General features: G+C 46.1%; 1 protein-coding gene across 2 annotated transcripts in view; it reads left to right on the top strand.

The window, feature by feature from the left end:
- The window catches only part of RAB11FIP1 (RAB11 family interacting protein 1), a 31639-nt gene extending 24745 nt beyond the window's left edge, over positions 1 to 6894 (top strand). For both annotated transcript variants that reach the window (XM_025885906.2, XM_025885905.2), the window contains one exon: positions 3768 to 6894. In XM_025885906.2, the coding sequence (XP_025741691.2) occupies positions 3768 to 3986 (219 nt within the window). In that variant the 3' untranslated portion in view covers positions 3987 to 6894. The remainder of the gene's footprint in view (positions 1 to 3767) is intronic.
- The last annotated feature ends 5889 nt before the right edge of the window (positions 6895 to 12783 follow it).

The following is a 12783-nucleotide window of genomic DNA, read 5'->3' as shown; positions in this document are numbered from 1 at the left end:
ATACAGCCAATTAGATCCAAAAATCATCTGTTCTGTTAATATGGAAAAAGTTAGACACAAATTTGAATATACGTCATTATTATTACAACTACGGTGGGAACATCCAAGGTGAAAATCCTGGAAGGAAATATGTGACAATGGGCAGTGTTTTTTCTTGAATTAATGGTTATTTTCTTTGTACCTCTTCCTTGCCATGGCTGTTGCTCACTTTCTGTGATGCTGGATCATTTTATAATTTTTTAAATCATCACGTATCTAGGATTACCTAATGATTTCAAAGTCTTACATTCTTTCCCCCCTTTGGATTATGAAATCCAAATTGAATAGCTGTTTCATAGTTTGTAAGGTATGAAGCGCACATGCCTTTTCAACCCTATGCATTTATCATAAGGAAATATTTTAGAGACGTGATCAAAGATTTATGCTCATGCATTTTAATAAAAATGTTATATATAATTTGAAAACTGAAAAAATCTAAATAGCAAAGGAGACAGGTAAAATATAATGAAGTTTTAAGCATCCATTGAAAATGATTTTTGCTGGGGCGCCTGGGTGGCTCAGTCGTTAAGCGTCTGCCTTCAGCTCAGGTCATGATCCCAGGGTCCTGGGATAGAGCCCTGCATCGGGCTCCCTGCTCCGCGGGAAGCCTGCTTCTCCCTCTCCCACTCCCCCTGCTTGTGTTCCTGCTCTCCCTATCTCTCTCTCTGTCAAATAAATAAATAAAATCTTTAAAAAAAAAATGATTTTTGCTAAAAAAAAAAAAAAAGGTGGGGGCGCCTGGGTTGCTCAGTCCGTTAAGTGTCTGCAGACCTTTAGCTCTGGTTGTGATCCCAGGGTCCTGGGATTGAGCCCCGAGTCAGGCTCCCTGCTTGGTGGGGAGCCTGCTTCTCCCTCTCCCGCTCCCCCTGCTTGTGTTCTCTCTCTCTGTCAAATAAATAAGTAAAATCTTTTAAAAAAATGATTTTTGCTAAAATTTAGTGATGGGAAAATGCTCATAAAGTAATTTTAAAATGCTTGAAAACCATATTCTGCATGATGCTTAAAGTTATAAAACTTACCATAAAGAAACTAAGGAAGAAATAAGAGACCCAAATGTTATGTATAAGTTGGAGTTCCAGGTAATAGTTTTTTCCTTCTTCTGTATTTGAGATTTTCCCTTATGAGGAAATATCCCCTTTATAGTGAAAACAGAATTCTGTTATTTTGGGGGAAAATTAATTTTTTAGAAAAGATTTTATTTATTTACTTGAGAGAGAGCAAGAGAGCGCAGAGGGAGAGGGAGAAGCAGACTCCCCGCTGAGCAGGGAGCCTGTCGCAGGGCTTGATCCCAGGACCCCGGGATCATGACCAGAGCCCAAGGCAGATGCCTCACTGACTGAGCCACCCAGGCGCCCCTGGGGAAAATGAATTTTAATTCGTCTTCAAAGTCTAGTTGAGCTGTCACACCCCATCTCTGCAGTTTGTCTCGACTTCCTGTGTAGCAGAGGGCTCTTGGTTTCCAGCTCTCTGAGCCTAGTGTGTGAGGCCTCTAAGGACCTGGTCTCTACTCTCCAGGAGCACCTGCTGCTCCTGCCTCCAGGTGACAGCTTCTTCATCTTTTTATCTCAAAAACCATCTTGCACCGTATCTTATATGACCCACATTTTTCAATAAATAAAATCCCTGTATGACAGAGCCATAATCTAAAAACACTTGAGGACATCAGGACAACTCCTTTTTTAAAAATTGTGGTAAAATAAACATAACATAAAACTTTTACCCTCTTAAGCATTTAAAAATTAAAAAAAAAATTTCAATCAAGCACAATAGTGTTATATTAGTTTCAGGTGTACAGTTTAGTGATTCAACAATTTTATATATTACTCTGCTCATCGTAAGTGTGTTCTTCATCCCCATCATCTATTTCACCCATTCCCCCGCCCCGTGGTAACCATCAGTTTGTTCTCTACAGTTTAAGAGTCTGTTTCTTGGTTTGTCTCTTTTTTTTTCTTTGTTCATTTGGTTTGTTTCTTAAATTCCACGTATGAGTGAAATCATATGGTATTTGTCTTTCTCGGGCTGACTTGTTTTGCTTAGCATTATACTCTAGGTCCGTCCACGTTGTTGCAAATGGCAAGATGTCATTCTTTTTTTATGGCTGAGTAATACTCCGTGTGTGTGTGTGTGTGTGTGTGTGTGTGTACCACTTCTTTATCCATTCATCAGAGGAGGGACACTTGGGCTGCTTCCATAGTTTGGCTCTTGTAAATAACGCTGCAACAAACATAGGGGTGCATGTATCTTTTCAAATTAGTGTTTTTGTATTCTTTGGGTAAATACCTAGTAGCAGGATTACCGGATCAATTCTATTTTTAATTTTTTAAGGAACCTCCATACTGTTTTCCGCAGTGGCTGCACCAGCTTGCATTCCCAGCAACAGTGCATAAAGGATCATAAGCATTTTTAAGTGTACAGATCAGTAGCGTTAAGTACATTCACCTTGTACAACCAGTCTCCAGAATCCTTTTCCAGACACTCAACTTTTTGGTTGAAGATGGTTTCAGAATTACTAATAGGGTGATTGAGGTCCAGAGGAATGTGTGCCTTCAACAAGTTAAAAAACAAAAACAACAAAAGGATTAAGGGAGAAGTGGTTTTTCGAAAAAGTAGTCCAACACCTTGCCTGTTACCGTGCAGCCTGTGTTAGGTGAAAACCTGCTCTGTGCATGGAATTGTCGGTGTGTGCTTCTAAGCCGGGACTACGAGCCCTGTGCTTTCCTTCCGAGCCAGGAGAAGATGGATGGGATTTCTCTCTGATGTCTGGCTAGCGTGTAGGCAGCTTACATCACTGCACTGAGCAACGCCTTCTATCGTGTTGTCAAAAGAGTGAATGATGATTCTGCTCTTGACTTAGCTTCTCCAGCGGGAGACTTGGTACGACCTGGTACTTTCCATTCAAGCCTTATCTTGTGTTTCCTCACAGTTTGGGCCTGGTCACTTTGCAGCTGGACTCCAGTCATCCCATTATAAATGCTGATGGAGTAACTCCTTAGGGCTCCTGCTGTTGGCAAGAGTGGGGCCGCTCAGCCCTGGCACTGGCTGCGGTGTGCCCAGAGGGTGCACCACGATTCTGAGCTGCTGACTGGGTGATGCGCCACCGTGGCACTTAGCTCTGACTCTGCACATGTCTTGAGTATGAAGTGATTTAAAGTGGGGTCTCTGAGTGGCCAGTGCATCAACCTACCCGTGGACTCCTTCTGAGTGTAGCTGAGGAAGTAGCAGGTAGTCCAGGATGAGTGGCTACGTGGGGTGGTGATGGGTGAGCATCGTCTCCCGCACCTTCTGTCACTAGGGTTTCTTCATGGGCCACCTTAGCTTGGGGCTCTCAGCTTCGCATTGATATTTCGTTGTGCCAGCTCCTAGTGTTCAGAGACCTCCAATTGTTACATTTCCTAAAACCTCAAATCCAGAGTCTAATCCAGGGGTTTGTAGCCTATGAGCCAAGTATGGTTTTTACATTTTTAAAAAGTCATAAGACAGAAAGAACAAACGAACCAGCAAAGAAGAACAGACAACACAGGCCATATATGGCCTGCAAAGCCTAAACTATTTACTCTCTGATCCTTTACAGAAAACTTTGTCAATAAACCGGTTTTCTACCTGAACTGAAAACACATTCCCAGGAGACTCCGATCGCTAATAACATTTTCCTCTTTTAGATTTCTTTTCGATATTTGCCTTCTTTGCTGACTTTACCACTTTTTCTCCCCCTCTCTCCCCTTCTAAAGAAATACAACCCCTCGGACCCCGCCTTTGCTTACGCACAGCTAACCCACGATGAGCTGATCCAGTTGGTCCTCAAACAGAAGGAGACGATAAGCAAGAAAGAGTTTCAGGTTCGAGAGCTGGAAGACTACATTGACAATCTGCTCGTCAGGGTCATGGAGGAAACCCCCAACATCCTCCGTATTCCGGCTCAGGTTGGCAAAAAGGCAGGAAAGATGTGAATTGTCAGCCTAGGAGACGGAGACTGTTTTGTGAGTTTGTTTCCACCTGCTCCTGAGGCCAAGGACTCCGTATGCCTGATAACCAGCATACAGGCTCAAAGTCACCAGCTGCCTCCCTTGCCTGTTATCTGGCAAGAGTCAGTTCCACCAACTGAAGCCAGGTTAATTATTACAATGAATCTTTTACTGTACATTCCCAGGGTTTTATTTTTAAATGCCACTGTGCCTTTAACTATATTGTAAATATTTTATGCTCTGACCAGAGACGTGGTCATAAGATCTGCTCCTGGCCCAGAGACTCAGATGGCGCAGGGTTATTCATGTATTTAACATTGAGATTTTCTTTCTTCGATATTGACATTTAAAACTACATACTCCCACTCCCACCCCCACCCCGTCAGTAAAGTGTGGGGTGAAATGAGAAGGACTGGGCACATACTTGCCTGGCTTTTGAGTAGCTCACGGTGGCGTTTGGCTGCAGGTGCTGTTTTGATACCGTGTAAACCTTCTGGGCTTCTTGGACCTGATCTTGTTGATTTGACCAAAGCAGGGGAGGTTAAAGAAAGCCTCTGAGTGTGCCTTGTAGATTTGGAACAAGCTGCCTTTTCTAAGTACCAGCTGCACTACTCTTTAGCCTTACAGGGTGCTCCTGATCAGTCCATAGGGCCTGTCTGTGGGGACATGAGAAGTAGAAGAGGGAATTCATCACTTTGCACTCACTTAACGGGGGTTGGTCAAAGGCTCACGGTAGCCGGTAGCCAGGTTCCTGCTGACTAGAGTGGCCTCGTCAGTGCTTGAGAAGGGATCGGGTGGCCCAAGCATTTACTCACTCCGTTCCACCAGGTATGGGATGATCTCAGTAGGACTCCTGTGGCCTGTTCCCCTAGTGCCTTTGCTTGGCTCCCTGATTTCCTCAGCAACACTTCCTGGTGATTCCCGCCCCCGACCAACCCTTGTTACAAAATTACGAAGAGCAAGAAGATAACACTTAGTTTTGGTTGGCCGTATTTTTAAACCTAGAAGAACACACCAATTTTTTAAAGCTAGGACGCTTCTGAACTAATAGCTCCGGTTCGGATTCCTCAGGTAGTTTCCTTGTTCAGAACCTAATACTGGAATTACAATGTTTCTGTGTTGCTTGTTTTTTTTTTTCCTCCTGGTTGTGACAGAATCTTATCAAACTTTCACCTCTCTCTGGGGCGGAAGAAGATCACAGGCCAGCGCGGTGGGCAGGGATTGAGGCAACAACAGTTATTAGACGGCGGGGTCTCTTCTCTGCATGTTCTTGTTCTGTGGAGGGTAAAGAGGCAAGGTGGTGGGCAGCAGAACCCCTTTTCAGAATCACACACTTGCTGCAATGTTAGTTATATCGGAGCACTTTAACCTGAAGGGTGATACTACTATAACTTGATTAATCAGCTTTTGATTATCTGTAGCTGTTTTATTTAATACTCTTACAGGAGTGGGGGCCACTGTAAACTTCCCAGATGACTTGTATTTTTGTAGTGCTGTGAGAGTTATTTACATACCTATAAAGAGAACCATGTATTTGCCTCAACTCTGAAAACGTACATGTATATATATTTGTTCCGCAATAGGTTTTTTACTTAAAAACGTATTTTGACTGTGATAACCCAAGGGCACTGGGGGCAGAGGTGCTCTGAATGATTTCTCCTTAGAAGAGCTGGTGTGGAGACCTGCATTGTTCACGAGAGGTGCTTGGTCTGGAGATATTATCTGCTGCTAGGACCTCGGGTATGTAACTCGGTCAGTATTTGAGAGGGATGTCTGGGTAGAAGAGTGAATTCCTGTGCTCTGAAATGCCACTTGGGGACTCTGGAGGATGAAGGACAATTTACTTCAAGGGTGTCTGGCTTCTACCACTGCTGGGGAAAAAAATCCAATTTATAGCATTCCTGCATCTCTCAAAGTAGCTAACCTGGAGGGCATGAGGTAATGACTGTCCTGGAGGGCTCTACTTTGGGGGAGGATTTATCTAGGAGAAGCTTCAGTCTGCCCTGAGCCATTAGCAGGGGCTGGTGAATCGGAGTGTTGGAGCTCCCGTGCCTGGCACGTGTTGGAAAGCGCGCGCTCCCCTACACGAGGAGAGTTGGGACTTGCCTCTGGCTGCTAGAAACACCAACCTGACTGAAGGATGCTGGGAGGAAGCTGTGTTCTGCAGAAGCAGGAGCAGGTCTTTTCCTGGCCTTGCCCGGCTGCCTCCAGAAAGAGCGGTCAGTACTTCAGGGAAGCATCAGATTAAACACTGAACCCCTTGCAGGGAACTTCAGCTGGAGGTCAGCCTCCTGAAAAAAATGTCATGGAGGAACAAGAAAGTCTGCCCTTTGCCATGAGGAAGAGCTCTTGACCCTGAGTGGGAGGTGTGTGCACATGAATAGGGTGTGTGTGTGTGTGTGTGTGTGTGTGTGTGTGTGTGTGTGTGTGTGTGGTTTCCAGCTTTGCTAACCATGGGAGCTCAAAAGGACGGAGAGGGAGGGAGGAGGGCCCAGGACACTCAGCCACATACCCAACTGAAGGCCAGAGGCAATTTAATGTTAAATTAGGCAGGATCTTCCCTCCCTGAGTCCCTTTTCCCAGTCGATCTTTTTATTTTCTTTTTGAGAACTACGAATTAATGATCCCTCAAGGCTGACAGATTAATTGCTTTAGGTGGAGAATTTAGCCTCCTAGTAGTCATACCAGCCTTGACTCTCTGGTTTCTATCTATATTATATGAGCTACTAACTTGACTTCTTCCATCCTCCGAACGAAAGATTGCCCAGCATTTTTGGATTATAAAATAATTTCCTGCCTTGTTAGTTTGGGAGTTTTTAATTTCTTTGGTTTTGTGTTTAAGAAGTAACCTAAAATTTCTACAACACTAAATAAAATGGTACTACCTTTCAAAGATTTGTGTCTGTACTTTCATGTGGGTGCAATAAAAATGTCTTCTTAAAGAAAACCTCTCGGGTCGCCTGGGTGGCTCAGTCATTAAGCATCTGCCTTCGGCTCGGGTCGTCATCCCAGGGTCCTGGGATCGAGCCCCGCATTGGGCTCCCTGCTCAGCAGGAAGCCTGCTTCTCCCTCTCCCTCTCCCCCTGCTTGTGTTCCCTCTCTGTGTCTTTCTCTGTCAAATAAATAAATGAAATCTTTAAAAAAAAGAAAAAAAAAAGAAAACCTTTCTTAGGGAGTGACCAGTGTTTCTCACCCCATGAGCTTCCCTCATCTAGATTCCTGTGGCTGTCACCTTGCCTGGGGCCCAGAGGTCCCAGTGTCCTTTCTCCAGCAGAGGGTGGGACATCTTTGATCCCTATGACACGCCCCTCATCTTGGCCTGCAGGGACCATGGCATTTACCAGAAGAACATCATTTGAATTCTCTGCCCCCACTGCGAAGAGCTGCTACCTCTTCCTTGGCACCGGGCACTTTTGGCTAAGCATGTGAATGAGGTCCCTTCCTTGATCCCCACCCCCCACCCCCGATTTCCTAGAGAGTAAAAGTTTCACTATGGGGACATGATTTAAATTGATTGGCTTCAGACTGCCCCAGACCTGGGAGCCAAATCCCTGGTTCAGTCAACCCTGTTTATTCATTTCTGAGTAGAGGGTATTAGGGAAGCACCGAGAATCTTCTCCTGAGCTCAGCTCTCCCAGGACTCGGAGCCTTTCCTGATGAGATTCGAGGTCTGCCTGCCTCCCACCCATAGTCCATGCTCCAAGGACCCCAACCTCTTGAAAGGGAGGAGACACTTTTTCTTGCTCAGTGATAAAAGTCACACTAGAGAGACAGAGGCAGGCAGTGCCTATGAAGCCCCCCGGGGTGGGATGGGGGAGCTTATGTGTTTAGATACACTTTAAAATGAAGATGGGGGGGGCACCTGGGTGGCTCAGTCGTGAAGCGTCTGCCTTCAGCTCAGGTCATGATCCCAGCGTCCTGGGATCGACCCCACATCGGGCTCCCTGCTCAGCGGGAAGCCTGCTTCTCCCTCTCCCACTCCCCCTGCTTGTGTTCCCTCTCTAGCTGTGTTTCTGTCAAATAAATAAAACCTTTAAAAAGAAAATAAAATGAAGATGGGAACACGAAGTACGCGGTACAGTACGGATAGCTTTGAACATTTCCGCACGCCTTTGGATACTCTTCTGCAGCAAGGACAGAGAGTGATTCCGGGGGAGAAGGTGCCCCAGCCAACTACCCCCTCCCCCCCCCCCCCCCCGGCCCCCCCCCAAAAGCCCCCGGGGGTGGCAGCACCCACCCCGGTTATTTCCCACCCCCCCCCCCCCCCCCCCCCCACCCCCCCCCGCCAGGGAAAACAGCCACTAACAGGGCATGGGTAGGACTCTTCAGCTGTGGCCCAAACATCACAGGCTCCCTCAGCCCCGGAACCCAGTCTCTAAGCAGATGGACCCTGTTCCCTCGGCTTCTCTTCAGGAGTCACCTTGGGGACTCTGCCGTCTCGCCCTCCTGGCAAGCAGGAGCTTTTACTTCGCATTCAAAACAGGCTTCCTTCAGCTCTGTGGGGCCAGCATACTCCAAAGCCCCAAACACTCCTGCGGGAGTGTGCTCAGCCTCTTGACTCTTCTGCAGAAACCTGTCTCGGCGCCCTGGAAATAGTCACCCTGGTGCCTCTGATAAGCCCTCACAGAGGTGAGAGAAAGCTGCTCCTGTCTTTGCCTAGCAAGCGCACTTCAGGTGGAGCCTGACTGCAAAAGGAAGGCTCGTTTTCTGCATTATTACTGTTCCCTAAGCACTGACATATCCTATTTCTAAATCTCATCAAGGTAGACAGTATGTCCATTATGCAGATGAGGAAACTGAGTCTTGGGCATCAGAACTTTAGTTCCCCTAGGGTCACACAGTAAGTACTTCAGAATGGATTTGAACTCATCTGTCTGACCTGGAGATGGAGAACAGAGGTCAGCAAGTACAGCCTGCTTCCTAGTTTTGCATGGCCCTCGAGGCAAGAATGATTTTTACTTTTTTTTTTTAACGTCAAATGAATGCGTCTGGGGATCTAATGTACGGAATGATGACCACCTGTCAACACCACCACACTGAATACTGGAATTTTTTAACAAAAAAAAACCAATATTTCATGACACATGAAAATGACTTGAAATTCCAATGTCAGTTCCCACCAAGTTTTATTGGAATACAGCCATGCCCATTCGTTTATGTCATGGTCTACGGCTGTTCCCACATTATAAAAGCAGACCCGAGTAGTTGTAACAGAGACCTTACCATCTGCCAAACCTAAATATTTGCTGTCTGGCCCTTTACAGAAAGAGTTTGCTCACCGCTAGTCTAGGATCACTTTGGGGGTCAGAGAGATAATGTTCTGATTCTCTTGGAATCCTAGAGGATTGGAGCAGGCAGGTGTGACTCAGTTTCCCCTCAAGATGAGGCCAGCGAAGCCACAGCCGCCCTGAGGAAGGAAGTTCCAGGTAAGTAAGCTGACTAGTATTCATGCTCTCAGTCTGGGCAGCCAGTGGTGGCCTGTGACCACCTTCTTAGAGTTTTCAGATGCCTTTGTTCCTAGGAGTTCAAGAAACTGAACACATTAATCCTCCGTCCGGGGAAAGGCAAAGTGGGTAGTGGGGATGGAATAAACAACGCAAAAGAGGAAAGCAGATATGAGCAAGGGAAGTTAGCTGGCACCAGGATTTAGGTCTATATACCATGGCAGTGTCACCAAGAGTGGTAGAGAAGAAGGAGTATCCACCAAAGAGCTGAGGTGATGGGAAGGAAATCCAGTCAGAAAGACTGCACGGCCTGAGTCGCAGCCTGGCTTAGTGTGACAAGGAGAGAGTGTCCTGAGCTCAGAGTGAAACTGGCTTAGAGTGACAACGTTTCAGTCAGCTGAGCTGGGAGGAGCCCAGGGGTGAGGCCAGATTAAGGACTGGAGGCAGCCTAACTCTCCCCGGTTACTTATTTTAAATTAGAATCATCTTGCCTCTGAGAAATTTAGTCTATCTGTTGCTCCTGACAGGCCCAGCGTGGGGACGGGTAGTCACAGGAGTTGACAGGCTCTTTGCTGAGTGCCGATCCTCACCGTAGGAGGGGCTCCCTGGACACAGGGCCGAGAGAGCCACATCATTCCACAAAGACTTGCAAGCAGAGGGAGAGCCAGACAGGCAAACAACTAACTAGAATACACACATCCCTCCTCGGAGGGAGGACTGGTGAGAGCTTCCTTCCATCCCACACCGTCAGTGCCTTCCTTGTCCATCAGAAAACCCTTCTTCCTCTACCTCTCTGGAAAGAACTGTGGCTTAAGGTCAGTATTTCACATCTGGACGTGGCTGGGGCAGCCTTTTCAACAGCCTCCCCTCCCCAGGAGCTTTCTACACAAATCCCCCACACTCTGGGCACTCAGCATTCCAAAAGCCTATGTGCCAGGCACCATGTGGGCACTGGTGATACAGAGACGAGAAACATGATTCCAGCTTCACAAGCTGGAGGGTGGCGTGGTGGAGAGGGACTTGAGGAGCATCTGGTAAACAGATCATCACTATCACTGAATGATGGTAATTCTTAGAAGAGTCTGTAGTGGCAGGAAAGGCACCAAGGATGTTGTGTCTGTCCTGATTTCCAGGGGAAGGCAAATCCATTTCCTAAATAAATCACTTTCTTCCTAAGAAAGTAGAGAACCCCAGACTTACAAGTCTTTTTTTTTTTTCATTTTTTAAAAAAATTTAAGTACAATTTACCTCCCCAACGTGGGGCCCCAACTCACGACCCCAAGATCCAGAATCATATACTCGATGGACTGAGCCAGCCAGGTGACTGAGCCAACCAGGGTCCCCTCGACTTACAAGTCTTAATAGAGTGCGCCACCTTCTGGCCTGGGTCCCGCCTACCTCCCAGCCTGTTTACATCTGAGGGCCAGGCTCTCTTACGGTATCACACACCTGTGACTGGAAAACAGAATCACTCCTCTCTACCCCTTAGAGATGCTGGTTGGAGGATCACAAAATCGCTCTTCCACTTTATGATGAGTAATGTTGGGGAAAGCAGAATTTTGAGACTTCTATCATGGGTAGGGGATTCTAATAAAATCCCACTTTTTTTTTTTTTAATGCAGTTAGGGTCAAGATCTGCACAAAATTGGGGATGAGAGGAGTCCGATGCTGTTCTGTATGATAATATGAAGAAGCATTCCCAATGCAGTTGTGTTGCTTTTGGAGACATATTTCTCCACTCCAATCAGAATGTCGATGGTATTGTCTAAAACTAATGGATGTCTCTGACAAGTGTGTGTGTGCATAAGTAAGCATGCAAGTGTGTCTCAATATTTATCTGCTGGATAGCCAGAAGTAAATCCTTATCACATATCTTACTCTAGTGGGCAAGTCTAGAAGAAAGGGGACTTGGAATACCAGTGCCCACCCAAAGCTATTGTGCTGATCCCCCTTGTGGTGTGGGGCTAGAGTGAGTAATTCAAACGTAAGGGTGTGGACGGTTGGGGATTACTGCATCCCTTGGTTGGGGGGAGGGAGTGAATGTTCCAGCATGATCAAGTCCTGTGGTAGTAGGTGGGACTTCTCTAGAAAGGAGAAGAGGTTCTATGTTGTGAGAAAGCAATCTCTTGGGGATGGAGTGGTGTCTTTAGGTCTGGATAGTAAGGAAAGAAACTGGAAAAGAAGGGGCTGACAACTTTTGAAGGTATTTTGGTTTGGTTTGCTTCTTTTTTTTAATGCATTCCTCTTGAACTGTGAGGAGAGTCTTATGAAATTTCCCATTTTACAAATATATTTTTCATTTCTATTACAATACCTTAAGTTCCTCAACCCTTCAGGAAGGTACATTAACAGTCTCGTGATGCTGGTGTGGAAAATGAGAAAATGGAAATCTGGCTGCTTTGTGTTCACAGGCCAACTAACAGCTGGTCAGTGGAAAGGCATCCTGCCAGCCCACTGAGGTCCAAGGTGCAGGAAATTCTGTTGTGCCTGTAGCAAAGCAGGGGAGGTTTAGGGAATAGCCATGGGCAGAGGGAAGGAACTTGTGAGCCAGGGGGGCTTCTGTTGAATGGACAATTCTTGTAAGGAACAGCACCTCTTTCCCAATTTATACTAAAGGTAAGTGACATCTGAAGCAGAGAAAGCTGACGCTTGGATTGTAGATAAAATGCAATCTTTGTGTCAGAAATGCCCTTGTTCCCCACTGTGGTCGAGGGAACTCACTGTCTCCTTAGGCATACAGGGAATCCTGTGTACCTGACCACTGATCATAGGTCTTTCAAAAGAACCTACAGCCCTGTCCGATCAGATCCCCTTCTTTTTGAGGCCCAAATCCTCTGAGGACTCTCTGGGTACATGGTCATTATGTCACCTGTCTCTTTAGACTAATAAGCTCCATTTTTTATTTTGAAAATTCTCTAGAATGCATAATTTATTAGTCTTCTAAGGAAGGCAGCTGTAACCTGTATCTTATTCCTCAAGGGAGTATCCCATTTTGTTAAGGCCTGACAAAACATCCTTATTCCTCAATTCATTCTGCATAGAGCTGTCCAGTCATTTTCTGTTCTCAGTGGAAAGTGCTCATCTTACCTTTCCATCCTCAACCCCCAATGTAAGGTTGAAATTGAGCCCACAACAGTTCCTAAAATCTGCTAATGCCAGGGGCCTACCTGAAATTCTTTACTGTCAGCCCGAGAAACAAATTCTCCACATACAATTTAGGCACTCGCTGTGCGGACTCCCATCTGCTTTCTTGGAGTCATAAGGGACAGGCTTCTGGTGGCACTTGTCATTTAACTCAATGTTCTTGTTTTTCAGACATAGCTGATTCTTCATGAGTG

The sequence above is a fragment of the Callorhinus ursinus genome, unplaced genomic scaffold (genome assembly GCF_003265705.2).
Source record: "Callorhinus ursinus isolate GAN/ISIS: 27379988/994484 unplaced genomic scaffold, GSC_fseal_2.0 scaffold17, whole genome shotgun sequence".
Taxonomy (NCBI): Eukaryota; Metazoa; Chordata; class Mammalia; order Carnivora; family Otariidae; genus Callorhinus; species Callorhinus ursinus.
Note: the sequence above shows the minus strand (reverse complement) of the source record. Positions and strands in the feature narration are given on the sequence as shown.